The sequence below is a fragment of the Lipotes vexillifer genome, unplaced genomic scaffold (assembly GCF_000442215.2).
Source record: "Lipotes vexillifer unplaced genomic scaffold, Lipotes_vexillifer_v1.1 scaffold3006, whole genome shotgun sequence".
Lineage (NCBI taxonomy): Eukaryota > Metazoa > Chordata > Mammalia > Artiodactyla > Lipotidae > Lipotes > Lipotes vexillifer.
Genome location: NW_006769593.1, coordinates 178554 through 197667, shown reverse-complemented (window position 1 = coordinate 197667; position 19114 = coordinate 178554). Strand labels below are relative to the sequence as shown.

Here is a 19114-nt window from a genome sequence, read left to right as displayed (position 1 = left end):
AATAAATTTAGGAATTTAATAAGCAAAAAATCTCATTTTCAGAATGTCAAGTTGAAGAGTGTGTGGGCCTTAGAGAAATAGAACAACCCTAATGTCGAGACTATAGGGGACATAGATACAAGTGACAAGTTGCAGATAACATTGCTTCCCAGTTTTTGAATGTGTCAGTAAGTAAAACAGTGACGTCTAAGCAGATTATTAGTGTAATTATTTCTTAGCTTAAAAAAAATAACATTCTGAATGATAAGCAAATAAACAGACAAAAATGTGTGTAAAATATTTATTGTTGACTCAAAAGCTTCATGGTAGGCAGGAAACTCAATGGTATTATAGTACCAATCCCCTTGATTGCTTGGTTTTCCTTTACAGAATTTTAAGTAGGGGCCACCCAGTCTCTACTTAAATACTTCTATTGATGGAAAGTATATGAGCTTCCAAATCAGTCCAGTTGGTCTTTTAATGAAAATTCATGTTAAGATACTATTAAGATTTCTCAGACACAAATATGAATGCTCGTGTAGGTTTTGGGACCATCACTTCTCTACCATTTAAAGTCTAATGGCAGATTTTCCACCTGCTGCAGGTCTTATTATCATGCTTCAGAAAAGATTTTTAGAAAAATAAATAGACAGGCCTGAAGTTCTGAGATTTTCCTTAATGGTATTGTTGCTATAGTTACAGCTGAAATGTTATATAAAGAAAATTACTTATTGATCGAAAAATGCTGAGTAGCACAGCAGCATCCGTTTTTGGGGGTTTTTACTGCCTTCATTTCCTACTCTGCTCTTAAGATTAATGGATTTTTGGAGTGTTGTTTTGAAGCCCTGGTGATTTGATGTTAAAATAAATGCATTTTTTTAACGTGTACTAGCTGGCAACTGGATATATTCTAATATGTTATGATCAACATGGAGCTAATTTTTATACACTTCATTTATCAGAATTGTTCCTACTTGGAGATGAATTTTGATATCCTGGATATTAACATTAAAGTACTAAAAAATGTGATTGTCTCATAGTATAGACTCTTCTGAATTTATTTAAATCATTTAATAATAATATAGAAGAAATGTAAACTTTTAATATGTTTGTACCATTAGGAGATATTTACAGTATACTGAAAATAAAATATATTTTTAAAACACAGAAAAACAAATGGAAATGGCCTGAGAGCATCCATAATAATGACTAGTATATTTTTTAAAAAGCCTCCATAAGATCTGTATTTTCTATTTTTCTATGTAATAAACTCAGTAATATAATATAAATGCCTTCAGTTTATATATGTAATATACAGTACATTAGATATAATATATATTCATTTTCTGATTGTCTCACTGTCTTTATAAGGAAATGCTTCAAAGATAAAACTGTAACTCACTTTATATTTAACCTTAAGGCAAAATACGAATAGTCATGTGTGTCACAACTGTAACTATTATAGAAAGAGTTTTCAGCTAGTAAAAGTCATATATGGCAGTGATATATTATGCATTGAATTTTAAGAGAATTTAAGAAATCTTGCTTAATTCTCCAGATTGCTGCTGAACTAGGAACATTATGACTATTTAATAATGTTGTGTCTAATAGTATTGCGGCTGTTGAGGAACTAAGAGTGGAGATACATTTCTTTGGACCCAGAAATATAATACTTCTTAAGTTAGGCTCCTGAACAGTGATACAAAAATCTTTGGGATTATTTTTGATAAAAAAGGTAAAAATAATTGTGAACCACAGATTTTTACATCATCTTATGTGGTTATAGAGTATTTCCCAAATTGTCTTTTGTGAATAAAATTTTTCTAGTAATTGTGTCTATAATTAATGATGATGTGGTAATGGTGATGGCCTATATTGTCCTGAATGAACTTTCTTGAAAATTCATTTTTACTTTCTCCACTTTGTCAAAATTTGATCAATTTTACTTTTCTCCTTCCTACTTTTGATTTTACCCTAGCCTCTGCCTTTTCCTGTCTTTTCTCTTAATAAACAAAATTTAATTTTATATGTTTAAAGAAATACAAAATTTTGATGCTACTATAGTGTTCTTTCCCTTTCACTCCTTTTTGATTTTATAATTTCCTCTACTTGCTGAATTTGTTGGTGGTCTAATTTTGGTTCTAGGGCTGCAGAAAGAAGAGACACACATATGAGACCACCAATTCAGTATTTCTGATTGGTGAGAAAATACTCTTATGTGCTTTATAACTTATCAAATTCCTTATGTTCTAAATGGATTCATCAGATAACCCTTTTAAATCCATTCCATCGTCCTTAATTTTTTCGCTGCATATTATACTTATTTCTAACCCTTGTCTTCTTTCTTCTACTCGAGTGTGAGTTCATGATCAAATAAGCCTTGCACGTATAATTTCCCAAGAGTATATGTAATCCATAGCTATAAATAGACTAGAGATATACAGATTAGATGCATAAGTGAATGCTGTTATAATTATTTGACATGATAGTAACATGAGTTTCCAAATTAATTTTGGTGACAAAGTGTAAAGTCAAAAAAAATTAAGCTTGGCCTTATAATCTTCTTCAAAACGCAAATCAGTCATGTAACCAAGAGACCAAGTGTAGCAACATCATGTTAAAAATAATTACAGGATAGTACTGATTAAAGATAATAGGTTTAGGGAATTCCCTGGCGGTCCAGTGGTTAGGACTCCTTGCTTTCACTGACAGGGCCCTGGGTTCCGTCTCTCGTTGGGGAGCTAAGATCCCACAAGCTGCAGGGCGCGGCCAAAAAAAAAAGATACATTTAACTGAATCAGGATGCGAATTTAAGCAAAACATGAATTTGAACTAGCCAATGAGGCTCTCAACGTAAGGTCCTTTTTCTCTTAGACTGACGCTATTGCCTTCTGTTTGCTTTTAGTAGTGGGTGGGTTATCACTGCTTGTAGGTTTATCAAACATTATTTTAAATCAGGAAAATGGAGCATTTTATGTGACATAGTAGATTAAATAGAGTATACTCTTTATCCTCTTACCTAAATTTTCAAATGTATGAAAATAATGAGTATACTCCCTTGAAATAATCACTACATTTATTTTCTCAACACATTTTCCTTTTAACAAGAGCTGTGTACCACTGTGGCATCATATGCTATAAGTAGCAAGAGACAACAACTTTGTAAGTATAATTTGTCCCTAAAACTCAGATAAAGTAATCACATTTTTATAATTGACAAGAATTTCCGGTGGGATGAAACCTTTATTTCTGGTATATTAAAAACTTCCTAACTTATTTACATTCAGACCTGCCCTGACAGGAATGCATAGCACACACCTACATTTGGTTTTTAGAGTCCATGTGACAAAACAGCACAATGACACAGCTATTTGTGTCTGTTTTTGTTTTTTAAAATGTCAGTCTCTGAATGAAAATATCCTAAGATGTGGCCCCACCAAGTAAAGTTTTATAAAACCACAGGACAAGTTAAGATTGATTTTCTGTAGGTATTATGGAAGTACCTCCTCTAGGGACTATTCAGCACAAGGGCTGGAGCTTTTAGAATTTGACATAGGGATCAAATCAGTTTCTTTCCCACGACTCTGTATAAAGTTACTATATAGAGAAGCCACAGTTCACTTTTTTGCTGCTTAGACATGAAATCAAGAAGAGAATTGGTATTGGATGATCATAACACAAAAAGCAAATGAACCCGTAATACATACTAATGTTTTATAGACAACATTTTACTGAAATTAAATAACTGACTTGGGTCTTTACTCTTTTAGATCACCAAGTAAGAATTATAACAGCTTACAGATTGCAAAACAGTCATTAGTATTAAGCAACATTTTTTACGTCTTTAAAGAAATTGGAAAGCTGAAGTAAGAAATGAATCTCAGATGTCCAATAATATTTTAGAACAATAAATGATTTTTGTCTCTAAATAATTAAAGTTGTGCTACTGGAAAGAATGATCCAATATGAAAAGCAGTTTGAAATTGAACTTCTCAGAAGACAGTACAACATATGAACACGATATTATTTGCATGACTCTCCAACCATGCGCTTTAGAGAAGAGGTACTCATTAAATTGTAACAATTAGAAGCTACATGTATAGTCTTTATTTCTTACATTTTAATAGGTATGATGTAAGAAAAAGCACAACATAACAACAATAAGGGGGGAATTCTGCAATATTATTGGTCTAACAATCTCTCTCCCATGTGATTATTTATATGTATTATGAGAGGGTTGTTCTCAGTCTTTAGTTTGCAAAAAAAATTAACCAACAGGTTATTAAAAAGGCAGATCCTCCCTCTCCTATCCCAGGATTCTGATAAACTTGTTTTGGTGTAGTTCCTAGAATTTGCATGTCTGGGGACAACCGCAGGTGATTTGGTGCAGGTGGCCCATAGATTACACTTAGAGGTATAAGGAAGTGTTTTAATTAGCAATTGAGAAAACTCTGGGGAAAAAGCATATCAGACAGTTTTAACCTGTGAATGCTTTTTGACACAATTGCATGAGAAATGTGACTATTATTAAGAATGACATTATTTTTTAATCTTAAATTAGATGGAGAATTATGCACAAGTGATTCTTGAAAACTCTACATGTGCCTTGTAAAAGTTCTGCTCTGGTAGATAGAACTACATTTGATCCAAGTCAAGAGACAGGAGATTATAGGCTAAGTCCTAAAAAAAACTTATGATTAATTGGCTGTTAAAATTACTATGAAATTTAATAGTTTTTGAATGGAAACACTGATTTTGAAGGCACGAGGCTTAAAAATAGTTGTATTTGGAACAAATTCAGATTTTTTTTAACCAAAAAATTGATATTCCCCTGGGTCTATCTTTGATGCGTTTTTTTCTTTTTTTTATGGTGAGGTGAGTTAATTGCTGATCTCTAAGGACTCCTGTTTTTAGATTTCAAATAGTCTTTTTGCAGTCTTCTTTAAAAGTCACCGTTTCATTGATCCAGAAAACAACGACCCACCTTCTCCATATACAAAAAAGCAGCTAGAAATTGCCAAGTGCTAACCTTGGTAAATGCACCAAAACAGATGTATGTAATATAGTTAATCTTTTAATTTCTATTTTATCTGCAGATTCAGGAATGGCTTTGTTTAAATTGCCAAACCCAGAGAGCAATATCAGGACAGCTTGGAGACATGGGCAAAATGCCACCTACACAGACAGGATCAAAAGCCTCTCCTATGCCTGTCCCTACAGAACAACCGTCTCAGAAAATAGCAATGCCTGCCCAAGTAAAAGTGAAAAAGAGGGAACAAGAAGAAAAAACTGAAGGTGAAAAAATCATTCCAGAAGAAGTGAAAGAAACACCTTCAGTTGAAAAAATTCCCCCTAAGGGAACCACAGATCAAATCCAGGAGGAGAGTAAAGTAGAGAAAGACAAAACTTCAGCCCCTCAAGAAAAGAAGCCAACCCCTGAAGACAGAAAGCCACTCCTAGAAGACAGAAAGCCAACCCGTAAAGACAAAAGGCCAGCTCTTGAAGACAAAAAGCTAACCCGTAAAGACAAAAGGCCAGCTCTTGAAGACAAAAAGTTACCCCCAGGAGCAAAAACATCAGCTCTAGAGGAGGAACAGAAATATGACTTACTTAAAACTCAAGTACAGATTGCTGAAGAAAAACCTGAAGGCAGAGTGGCTCCAGAGGCAGTGCAAGAAAAGAAACAACCACTGACCAAGATGGAAGATTTACCATCTGGCGCACCTCAGAGTTTGTCTAAGAAAGATGATGGGATGACTCAAGAGATAAAAGAACAGCCACAGGCAGCATGCCCGGCAAAGCCTGATCAGATGGAACCTAGGAAGGAAAAAACAGTAAGTTATGTTTTTTTTCCTAACTTTGCAGATTTACACCTATAATTTACTGATGTCCACCTAAGTACACTGAGTGCTTAATGGTAATTTTGTAAGTGAAAGCCTTCAATTAATAGCGTTTTCAGAAAAATGTAACAGTTGTTTGCTAAAACGATGAACTTTGGCTTTCTGACAGCTTAACCTAATTTAAATAAAGCATAGATATAACATTTATTAGCTTTTATGCCTATCACATAATTTATAAAAATCTATGGAGTGATAAAGAAGGGTTTCTTACAATTTTATTTTATTTTATTTTTTTAAATATTTATTTATTTGGTTGTGCTGAGTGTTAGTTGTGGCAGGCAGGCTCCTCAGTTGCGGCAGGTGGGCTCCTTAGTTGTGTTATGTGAACTCTTAGTTGCAGCATGCATATGGGATCTGTTCCCTGACCAGGGATCGAAACCGGGCCCCCTGCATTGGGACCGTGGAGTCCTATCCACTGCACCACCAGGGAAGCCCTCTTATAATTTTAAATGATTGCTTTTTCCTTCCGCTATGAACGTAAAATCAGTATCCTCCTTTAACATAAAATAATCTTTGTCTTGGAATTTCTGTTTACTTAGCCTCTTGGGTAAGCAAGACTCAAGTTTCTTCTCACATGAAAGCTTTTTAAGGTGTGGTCAACCATAAAATGATTAAATAATTGTGATTTTAAAAAAAGTATGGCTAAAATTCAGGAGAAACATTTTTTTAAAGTTTAGTTTAGTATTTAGTGTGAAATCAGTATAATATATTTTGTTCAGTTTTATTCAGTGTGTTTAATATTGGAGGGTTATTTATAATCCAAGCATCATCTGGAATATATATTATTCTTTATATATTTTCTTTTTCTTTAGTGGAAACTTTTAAGGGTACCTCATCTTAACCTATATTTGCACGGGCAATAGTACCATTTTTAGAGGAGCTCTGAACTCTTTTTAGAGCTTCAAGAGATCTTATGTCAGGCTGAATAATTTTAATTCACAGATGGCAGCAATGACTTGCAGGAAAACGAAATGATTCATTGGTATTAAAACTTAATATTAGAATTCTAACTAGAAATTTTAGTCCATCCCAACCCTGGTTCAGTTGTTGTTTTGTTTACAGTTTTAACACGTGGTTACTAGACTGTCTCTGGTATATAAGACATCACTCATTAAATAAATCCTGATCTTCCTTTGTTATATGAGTTTATCCAAGTCAGAGAAAGCAGATGCCTGTGTATTCTCCATTCTAATGGCTGGATCTAGCTACCCCGCCGCCACCACCTGCTGCTTCTCCCAGTTAACCACCTTGCAGGACTTGATGCGTTTTACCATTTCTCTCTTTGTGAAGCTTCATGACTCTTCCCTTTTTGTTCTATTCTTGTCTTTCTGATCACCCCTTATGAGTTCTACTTTGATTATCTCTATTACTTTCTCTTTTCCGATCGGTTCTTCTTTGAACTCTGTCTTCTTTCCTCTTAGGGGAGCCACATGAACATTTCCTAAATCTCCTTGTGCACCTTCTGCCCCTCTTGAGTGTTAGACCTACATTTTCAAATACTGAGTAGATCATTCCACTTCAGAAACTCACTGTAAACTGGAACTCAGTGTTCAAATCATATCCAACTCTCTATAGAAGCAGTTTCTGCTTAGCTCCTATTCCTAAGGACAGTATCCTAACGGCCTTCGTGACCTTTTACCAACGATTTGGGTAATCTAATTACTAGTCACTAGGCCTTCTCTTTTTCCCTTCTCCAGTATATAGTTATCAGATAATTATTTTCCAGAGTTCAGATAATTTAACTCTATCACTCAGATATTTCTAATGATTTTCTATTGTTTGTTAAATATAATCAAAACAAGAAGTATCCAAATATTTTGTTAATGTACTACATTTTATTTCATTTTACAAATGTGTCACTTTTTTATCATTTCCTTTTACCACTACTTTTTCTTTTAACGACTTCAATATGTGTATATATATTTATTTCTAAATTAAATCTATGCACTATTACTAACATATTATTTGCAATATAAACATTCACAGAAATGTGTAAGTCAGTGAAATAAGCTAAAATCACTGTTTTTATTATATTTATTTAAATATATACATTTGATCACAGTAAAATATGATTAATAATAGCATTTTAGAAAGAGCTTTGATTGACTGTGCTTCAGTGTTTGAAAATCTTGTTCTAAAATTTTATGATAGAGTTCTTTGAAATTCAGCTTAAGTTTATTTTGATATTTTGACTTTTAGTTTTAATGACGCTCCATAACAAGAAAGCTAATCCACAGGATATACCAGAAATGAGAGAAGTGTATCAAAGGTTGTACTTGCCAAATCTTGCTACCTGTTTTCTAAGTTTGGAATTGAAAACTTTTAACTTGTGGAAATTCCAGAAATAAATGTTAATCTAACGTGATACCAATCATTTCCTCTTGCTAACTATCACAAAATGTGGTGTTTTAAAATATGTTTTTTTTTTTTTTTTTTTTTTTTTTTTTTAAAGTGGCCCCGGGCCTTTTCTCCGTTTGCTCTCTGGGGTTTTTTTGGGGTTTTTTTTTTTGCGGTACGCGGGCCTCTCACTGTTGTGGCCTCTCCCATTGCGGAGCACAGGCTCCGGACGCACAGGCTCAGCGGCCATGGCTCACGGGCCCAGCCGCTCCGCGGCACGCGGGATCCTCCCGGACCGGGGCACGAACCCACATCCCCTGCATCGGCAGGCAGACTCTCAACCACTGCGCCACCAGGGAAGCCCTAAAATATGTTTTTTTAACAAATGACTTTAAAACCCACTGCAGTTCTTCATCTGCAATGTTTATAAAAAGATTAAAGTATTCTGTTTAAAGTTTGTCTGAAAAGGCAGACATGACAGCTTTTTAAAATGATATGTCATTTTATGTAGCATAATTACATGATGACTTCCAATTATCCATCTCCATTACTGGCTTACTTGTAACAGGCGCAGTAAATGAATTTCACATGCACTGCTATCTATGTAACTTTACCATTTTAAAAAACGAATTCCAATTAAAAGAGCCACTTCTCAGAATTTAAAATACAGTTTTTTCATTTAAAAAAATATATATACCTTTTTAAGCAAATCACTGAATATTGAGCCATTGGGTGGCTCACAGTATTAATCCTTTAAGTATTTTATTATTGAAACAGAACTAGTGAATATTATAAACTGAGCATGTTAGAAATATCTGCATGTTGCTTTTATTATTACCAAACCTTTTGCTACTTACTTTGTTCTAATGATTTTCCCCCGAACCTTCCACAGTTCGTTCTTTCTTTCCAACAATATTGGCTGACAAAGAAATGTAGTTTAATTTGTCACCATATTGTTTCCATGGCAGAAAAATCAAGTTTCCCCAAATGTTATGTGACTTTTTTGTCTTTTACTGTTAAATAAGACAGCTCCAAAGACGATTTTAAGTGTTTATTTCAATTCATTGAAAATGTATGAAGTACTGGAATATTTATTTGCCAAAAATTCTAGAAGTTTGTGATAGTGTCTTAGGATGACTTGCTATAAATAGCCTAAGAACATTATGTGTTTAGTCAAGGTTTGTTATTAGCAATAACATATGTAAGACAGATATCAAATGGTTTTCCTGGTAATGTCAAACTTTTTTGGCCAGTTTTGTGTCAGTTTTCTTTATTAATGTGTTTGTGTATGTCTTGCATTATTACTATTAACTTTGACACATGATTTTTTGGCAAGAATATTTTGTCTACCACTTACCTATTATAGGAACGTTGGTTTGGTTGGTTATATCTGTTTTAAAGAGGGGGAAACTAAATTTGTTGTGCCCAAGATCCCATGGCTGGGAAGCAGCGAAGCTAAGATTATAGTCAAACCACCAAACCAACCAAACCTTCAATGTAAAGGTGAGCAATAAAGTGACTGCCCTTGCTATAAATTTTTACAGTGTAATTCCCAGTTTCCTCCCAGGAGTCTTCATAGAATATCTGACCAACTGACATAAGAAGTAAAAGAATACTGATGTCAATCTATTTATTAAATATTAGTAAAATGTAATTTCTATTTGGGTTTAAAAATACAAAAAAATCCTGAATACTTCCTAAAAATATTTACATTTTGCACACCTGCCCAGGATTCTGTACCCCACCACCGAGACTTCTGTCTAAATAGCTAGCTTGGCTTTCTCAGCGCTCTGGACTCTGGTTCCACTATAACTTTCAAGCAACCTAGTATTCCCCATGAGTGAGAGGTAGAAAACCAGCCGCGCATGCCTTTGTACGATTCCCGAAGGTGGCTTATGCTTTCTGCCTCCTGGATCTGCAGTCAGTCCTTCTCTGTGCACTGCCACTGCATCCTATCAGAAAAACCCCACCTGGACCTCTGGGCCACTTTTCTCCCTGGTGGCAGTCACTTCTACTGCTGAACACCCTATGCTGAGTAGTTTTAGATTACTTTTTGTTTGAAATCAAAATAATATTCAATTTATCTCTTACTGTGTTCTGGGCATTGTGTTGGTTATGTTATCATTTAATCCACACAGCTTGTTGTTGAGGTAAATATTATATCTGTTTTAAAGAGGGGGAAACTAAATTTGTTGTGCCCAAGATCACATGGCTGGGAAGCAGCAAAGCTAAGATTATAGTTCTGTTCTGCTTATAAAGTCTGGGCTCCTAAACACTGCACAGAATGCTTCTTCCCTGTGACACTTTTAGGATGCTGCCTTTTTATTATTTTAAGTATTCATCTCCCTTAGCAGCTTCCAGTTTGTGTGATTTTTTACTTTGTTTATACATTTATATTATTTTATTTATTCATTTATTTGTCATTTGTGTCAGTCATATTGTTATAGTATACTGTTTACATTTCTTTATTGCCACATCATTTTGTCTCTCCACTCATTCCTGTCTTTCAAAATGTGTTAGTTGAATGGAATTAAAATTTATCCTGAAATATAATAAATATTTTGAAATGTACATTCTCCTTTTGTAGTTTAATATTTTAAAATTGTATGTTGCTACAGAATTCTCTTTCTACCTATACACTTAAACAGAATACTGCTTGTCTATATTTGATATACTACATTGAAACGTTATAGCTCTCTTGATTAAAAAAAAAATTTGAACATCCTTTAGCATAAACTTTTATTTATGGTTAAAATGACCCCGGGTTAGTATTCAACTTATATATAGCCATGGTATCTAAAGGCAGCGTAATTGTATAGGATGGAAAATGATGAGGTTTTCTGAAGTGAAAAGGATTCCCATGTATGTGGGACTATCCAGTTTTTATCTCCAGACCCAGTGAATTTATGGATTTAATCTTGTTTACAGTGCTTGGAACACTCAGACTAACAATCCATTTTGACCCGAACATTGTATAAATGATTAAAGATTATTCATCTGTTGTTTTACTTCGGCCCATTAATATAAATTACTTGGGAGACATTAGGCAAAAACTTAATATTGCCTCCTTTCTTTGTTCAGTCTTATATTTAACCAAGAATTCAGTTCATAACCCCAATGCTAGTCTTTAAAAACATTCTGTTTTCCTTCAACCTGGAAGGCTAGAAGTTTCAAAATCTGTGAAAGGGGCAGAACTAAGCTTGGCAGTACAGAAGTGTCTTGGTACTAGAGAAGGCCTCAAGATATGACACCATGGGAAGGTTTCAAGTGGGTCTCAATTCATCACTGCCTCTCTCTGACTGGTCTTCAGGTCAGTAAATGGCAGTGGAATATTGGAAAGAAAAGAATTCTGTGCTTTCTGCTTCGGGTTAGTAAGTAAAAAATATGAATCTTGGTTTCTGAAAATTTTGAAGATTTGTTTCATATACACAGACTAGAAAGGCTCAAGTACCATAATTCTGTACATAGAGAAGACTGCAATATATACAAAAAAATAAAAGTCAGTGTAATAGAGTTGAATGCTTAATGTACTTAGGAAAGTACAAGGAAAATGTGTTCCTCAGGGGAAATGTGTTCCTGAAAAATAACATTGCTTTTTTTTTTTTTTAAAGTGCTTAAATCATGGATCTTTCCACTCACTGCCTCAATCTAAGATGACAAACAAAATTCTCATGCAAGGGGTCTAGGCCTGTAATTTTATTCTTATGTAATAATTTTGGAGGTCATTCTAGGTTGTATTTGGACTACATGTAAAAAATTAAATGGATAATTAATTCCAACTCCTGTCTATTCAAATGAAGAAAATAATGCATAAATGAGAAAATTCAGTGATATTTAAACACATATGTATATATGTATTATTTATGTAATCTACGCATGTACTTTAGGAAGAATCATTTGACTCTATTTTATTAAATCTTAATATGTTACTAAATAGCTTAATATTTTTCTCAGAAATAAGCATACAACTACACATTTTTTTTAATTTAACATCTTTATTGGAGTATAATTGCTTTGCAATGTTGTGTTAGTTTCTGCTGTATAACAAAGTGAATCAGCCCTATGTATACACATATCCCCATATCTCTTCCCTCTTGCGTCTCCCTCCCTCCACCCTCCCTATCCCACCCCTCTAGGTGGTCACAAAGCACTGAGCTGATGTCCCTGTGCTATGCGGCTGCTTCCCACTAGCTATCTATTTCACCTCTGGTAGTGTATATATGTCCATGCCACTCTCTCACTTCAACCCAGCTTACCCTTCCCCCTCCCCGTGTCCTCAAGTCCATTCTCTACCTCTACGTGTTTACTCCTGTCCTACCCCTTTTTATTTTTTTTTATTCTTAGATTCCATGTGTATGCAACTGCATATTTTTGAGGCAACTGAGAGAAAACTGCCAATCTTTTAGTCCTAGGGAGTTAGAAATTTGAAAGAATATAAGCCTCCCTCACATGGATCCTGTGATTAAAGTCGTCTAGGTTACAGTACTTCAGATATCCATTTGAAGTTTGAATAGCGAAAACCAGACCCAACTTAGATGCTGTGTTTTACATTCTTCTCAGTGCCAGCTACTCTTTCTTGTTTGATCAAATTCTTCCCTCGTTAAGGAATGTTATTCAATAAAGCAAGGGTTTGTGATGTTAAATCTATGAGAGACCAGTTAACCTGCATGGGAACAAATTGCACTAGAACTTTCACCCAGATATCTCACAAATGAGAGTGGAGAGCTGCAGAAAGGGTAAATGGATGGACACATGCTCAGTATGCTAATCTCTGTATATGAAGAAAAGCTTTTTTTTTTTTTTTTTTTTTAATTTTAGCAGCAGCAGGTGAAAAGAGGAATGTGTAGGTATCTTAAAGAGGTAAAAGGGCTAGTTGGTATATGATCTGATAGTTAGCAAGCTAACAGTAATGAAGTAGAAGGTCACTCACCTCTGTCAGGGGAATTTATACCCATGGTAGTTAGTATGAGAAAAATTGACATTTTGAATTTTTTCAATATCTCATGGTACAATAAGTACATGACCTTCTAAACAGTTCAGCCAGATGCCTTTGGTCCCCTAACTTTATTTCCTTATTAACCACTCCAAACACTATATCTTAGACCCACAAACCTGTAGGGCAACATCTTTGCAGACTTTTGCCACCTTATAATATGGAGAGGAAGTCATTTAGGTGAAAAATCATCACAGCATCATCATAGGTAAATGATGATTGAATCCCGTGAGGAGGAGAGGAAAGAGACCAGGAAGAAAGTGGCAAGAGGGAGAAGTGGGTAGAACATAGCACTGAGAAAAGAAGGAAAGCATGAACACATCCAGAAGGGCACATAAGGGGGATTGTAGGGTAGGGATTTTGATGTTTATGCGTCTGAGTCTTCTGTCTAGTGTACCTTAATTTTCTTTGTTACATTATGTATGTCTGATCCTAATCTTATTTTTGTAAAATGTCAGTAGAACCTTCAGAGTTCATTGTATACAGTTATAATTTATTCTTTATTATACTCAATGAATTGTTATGTGTAACCACAGTTGCATTTCCTCCTTATATGTTTAATTTTATTACATTGTTATGTTTTATAATATGTGCAGACTCAAAGAACACAAATGACACCATCAAAATTTGATTATGAAAGATCATTTTCTTGACCTTTTTTCCACAAGAAGCTTAGGTACCCCACCCCTGTGGTTACGGTATTTACTGTGATTTAGTGAAGGGTGGGAAGGCAGACAAGGAAAGGCATAGAAAGCATACTGGACTCAAAATATTGTGCTGGTATTGTGTGGGATGTGAGGTGGTGGAAATATCCCTCCGCTGAGACCATCCAGAAGGATTTTATGAGAACACTGCTTTACCTGTTTTTTTTTTCTTGTGTGTAGTAGCTCTTAAGAGAAACAAACCAGTTAGTTGCCTGCTTGTCAACCCAACTACTATAGTCTCACAACAGCAGATAAGTAATCCTTTTCTGGAAAGACATCTGAAATGGTCTAGGAAAGTTAATTCTTAGTAAACCAAAGAGTATTCATTGCTTTTGCATGACAGTTGTAAAGAATGTATCAGACTGTCTTTCTGAATTGCCATGTTGTAAATTCAGCAAAAAGCATTTTACCATATAATGTGCATTTTACCCTATATGCTCGAGATACATCCTTAGCCATACACAATGAAGACAGATATTGAGATGGAAATGAATGTAAAATGAGTATCAACCCAACAACTTTTATATTTGAGGATGAGGGGAAGGGGAAGGAGGAAGAGAAAAAGAATGTAAGAAAAAAGTAGGGAAGGAACAAGGTAGGAAAGAAGGAAGAAAGAGGTGTTTGCATGGTATTTGTTTTTTGTGCGACCTGACATCTGTTCATTCAAGCTGTGGATAGGTAGGAGAAACCCATGGCCATACACCCACTGAAAATATCAAGAATGGTTAGTTCAAGATACATACTTAGTAGAATCCAGGTGGCCTCATAGGCCAGGGTCAGATAGAGCATGTCCTCCTGCAACTCTTCCTCTGACCTCTTCATTCCATAGGGCTGTGGGGTTATTTTGACACTCTGTAAAACATGGAAACCTACTGGATCACTTGGGTTTCATTTTGCCCATAGGTATTTTTAATTTGGATTTACGCAAAAAAGTCTCTGTTTCATACTTTCGCTTAAGGCCTCTCTGATTCTTAAAGCAAACTGCTGGCATGGCCTCAGCACAGCCCAAAGAAAGCAGTTGTTTAAGACTGTGATGTGTCTCTGAAGTGTCCCAGCTCCCTGGAAAGCCCCTGTTCACATTCACAACTTAGTTATTGTGCTGGTTGAGGGGAGCTGACTTTGAAATAGTGTGAAGGTAAAATGCTAAGTATTTTAAAATCCGAAGACATTTATAAGAAATTTATTAAATTTCTTTGAGATGGGCTGCTGAAGATAAATGTGATTTAACAACTCTAGAAAAATACTAACTGGATATTTCTCTTTTTCTAAAACCTTGAGTCAGACCAATTATGTCATAGCTTCTTCAAAGTTTACGCTCTCTAAACATTCATTTCAAGTGATACAGAATAATAATATTAACAGTCATACCAAATAAGATACAGTGTTTTACATCTTTCAAAGTGTACTTAAAAGGCAGTGCCTTGTTCGAATCTCTCTCCAAAAAAAAAAAAAAAAAAGTCCTTTGCGGTAGGTGAGATGAGTGTCATACTGTGGCCATGTTACCTACTTGTTTCTGTTAAGTAAGTTTTTCAATATCCCATGCTACTTGGAGGCAAGTACAGTGCCCGTCCTCTGATTCTTTGTTTGCCTGTCCTCATAATCCAAAAGTATTAATTATGTTCATGGAAACTTACTAAAATTTTTCTTCTTCCATTTGATCTCTTTCCCAAAGTAAATGTACCGAGAAAGATAATCATGTTTTTGAAGAAAAATGGTATTGAGATGTAAAAGGATACAACATTGATGAAATAAAATCAATTGTGATTGAGAATAGATATTTAATTATACTTAAGTTAAATGAAAACTAACCTTTATATGTATCAACCACTTTTATTTTTTGTGCTCAAAGATTTTTTTAAAAAAAATACTGTTATATAGTTGAAAAAATTCCTATAATTATTCCTCAGTTTGTAATAGTTATTTGAGAATAATGGAGAGGCCATGTTATTAGTTTAACCATGTTAAGTTTTCCTGTATCTTTTCCTTCCTGCCAGGAAAAGGAAGATGACAAATCAGACACTTCAAGTATTCAGCAGCCAAAAAGCCCACAAGGTCTGAGTGACACAGGATATTCTTCTGACGGAATATCAAGTTCGCTTGGTGAAATTCCAAGTCTTATTCCCAGTGATGAAAAGGATTTGCTCAAGGGACTCAAAAAGGACTCCTTTTCACAAGAAAGCAGCCCATCCAGCCCCTCAGATTTGGCTAAGTTAGAAAGTATGGTCCTATCCCTTTTGGAAGCTCAGGCAAGTACACTTGAAGAAAAGTCAGAAAAGAAAACAGAACCCCACGAGGTTTCTCCTGAGCAGCCTAAGGACCAACAGAAAACTCAGAGTTTAGCTGAAACACTGGGATCTACAGTTTCAGAGGAGCTTAAAGAGAGTCAAGAAGAAAAAGACACTGTTAAGAAAGAGAGCCAACAAGACATCCCTTCCAGAAAGGACCATGAAGAAAAGTCTGAATTTGTTGATGAGTTGCCTACAAGAAGACAGCCTTATGATTCAATTGAAGACAGTAGCGAAAGTGAAAACTCACCTGTTCCACAAAGAAAACGGAGAACTAGTGTTGGTTCATCAAGCAGCGATGAATATAAACATGAAGATAGTCAAGGATCAGGTGAAGAGGAAGACTTCATTCGAAAGCAAATCATAGAAATGAGTGCTGATGAAGATGCTTCAGGTTCTGAAGATGATGAGTTCATTAGGAACCAGCTCAAAGAGATTAGTAGTAGTATTGAAAGCCAGAAGAAGGAAGAAGCCAAAGGGAAGGGAAGAGGAACAGCAGGGAAACACAGGCGACTGACACGAAAAAGTAGTGCAAGCTTTGATGATGATGCAGGGAGACGCCATTCGTGGCATGATGAAGACGATGAGACCTTTGATGAAAGTCCTGAACTTAAATACAGAGAAACTAAAAGTCAGGAGAGTGAAGAACTTGTAGTTGCCGGAGGAGGAGGGCTACGTCGATTCAAAACGATTGAACTCAATAGCACAATCGCAGATAAATACTCTGCAGAGTCATCACAGAAAAAAACAGCTTTGTACTTTGATGAAGAGCCAGAATTAGAAATGGAAAGCTTGACAGACTCTCCGGAAGATCGGTCAAGGGGGGAAGGATCTTCTAGTCTTCATGCTTCCAGCTTCACTCCTGGCACATCCCCTACATCAGTTTCGTCACTTGATGAGGACAGCGACAGTAGCCCAAGTCACAAAAAAGGAGAGAGCAAACAGCAACGCAAAGCTCGACACAGATCACATGGCCCTCTTTTACCTACGATTGAAGATTCTTCAGAGGAAGAAGAATTGAGAGAGGAAGAAGAATTATTGAAGGAGCAAGAAAAGCAACGGGAATTAGAACAGCAGCAAAGAAAGAGTTCTAGTAAGAAATCAAAGAAAGACAAAGATGAACTTCGAGCTCAGAGAAGGAGGGAAAGACCAAAGACACCACCCAGTAATCTCTCTCCCATTGAAGATGCGTCTCCAACAGAAGAATTACGTCAAGCTGCAGAAATGGAGGAGCTCCATCGATCTTCTTGTTCTGAATATTCACCTAGCATAGAGTCAGACCCAGAAGGCTTTGAAATAAGCCCAGAAAAGATAATCGAAGTACAAAAAGTTTATAAATTGCCCACAGCTGTGTCTTTATACTCACCGACAGATGAGCAATCTATTATGCAGAAAGAAGGTAGCCAAAAGGCATTAAAAAGCGCTGAGGAGATGTATGAAGAAATGATGCATAAAAGCCAGAAATATAAAGCTTTTCCAGCTGCAAGTGAACGAGACGAAATGTTTGAAAAAGAGCCTTTGTACGGTGGGATGTTAATAGAGGATTATATTTATGAATCTTTAGTAGAGGACACATACAATGGTTCCGTTGATGGCAGTCTGCTCACGAGGCAAGAAGAAGAAAATGGATTTTTACAGCAGAGAGGGAGAGAGCAAAAAATAAGACTTCCAGAACAGATTTATGAAGATCCCATGAAGAAAATTACAGACCTTCAGAAAGAGTTTTATGAGCTAGAAAGCTTACATGCTGTTTTGCCTCAAGAAGACATTGTTTCAAGCTCTTTTATCATCCCAGAAAGCCATGAGATTGTGGATCTGGGTAGTATGGTAACTTCTACTAGTGAAGAAAAGCAATTATTAGATGCTGATGCTGCCTATGAAGAACTCATAAAAAGGCGACAGATGCAATTAACACCTGGATCCAGCCCAACCCAGCACCCCATCAGGGATGATATGACAGAGTCTACTGTGGACTTTGACAGGGTGCCTGATGCATCTTTGACATCAAGTGTTCTCTCAGGAGTATCTCTTACAGATTCGACCAGCAGTGCCACACTCTCCATCCCAGATGTTAAAATAACCCAACATTTTTCAACAGAAGAAATTGAGGATGAATATGTGACTGATTATACAAGAGAAATTCAAGAGATAATTGCTCATGAGTCACTGATTTTGACCTACTCTGAGCCTTCAGAAAGTGCTACATCTGCCCCACCCTCTGACACACCCTCTCTCACATCATCTGTTTCTTCAGTTTGTACCACAGATAGCTCCTCGCCCATTAGTACCCTGGATAGCATAACCACAGCTTATACTGAGCCAGTGGACATTATAACTAAATTTGAAGATTCTGAGGAAATTTCTTCAACATATTTCCCCGGCAGCATTATAGACTATCCAGAAGACATATCTTTAGATCGGCCGACTATACCAGATGGAAGAACTAGTGCTGGTCACATTGTGATTTCCTTATCTGATAGGGAACCTTCTCTCATAGAATCTGTAGGAAGTAAACTTGAGGGGCTAATCGCTGACACTATTTCCACTGACTTATCTGTATCTGAAAAAGACCCAGTGAAGAAAGCCAAGAAGGAAACAGGGGATGGAATTATTCTGGAAGTTTTGGAAGCTTACAGAGATACAAGGAAGGAGTCAGAGGCCGAACTAACAAAAATTAGCCTCTCTGAAACTGTGTTTGATCAGACACCTTCTTCTCTAACAGCCCTTCCAATGAAGGAGCAGGTTTCAACTACATGCTTTTTATCTGAAGACGTTTTTGGTCCAGCAAAGCCTGCATCTCAGCTGCCATCTGGCACTCCTTCTATTTCCTGTCTTCCAACTAAAGCTCGTCCATTCCTTCGAAGTTCTTCTTTGGATGCCTCAGCCCAACCTCCTCCCCCACCCCCTCCTCCCCCA

General features: G+C 35.9%; 1 protein-coding gene across 1 annotated transcript in view; it reads left to right on the top strand.

The window, feature by feature from the left end:
* Nucleotides 1–4024: 4024 nt before the first annotated feature.
* PCLO (piccolo presynaptic cytomatrix protein) overlaps nucleotides 4025–19114 on the top strand; it is a 187349-nt gene continuing 172259 nt past the window's right edge. Inside the window, exons 1-3 of the mRNA XM_007445653.1 lie at nucleotides 4025–4042; nucleotides 5076–5813; nucleotides 15908–19113. Of these exons, the coding sequence (XP_007445715.1) occupies nucleotides 4025–4042; nucleotides 5076–5813; nucleotides 15908–19113 (3962 nt within the window). The remainder of the gene's footprint in view (nucleotides 4043–5075; nucleotides 5814–15907; nucleotide 19114) is intronic.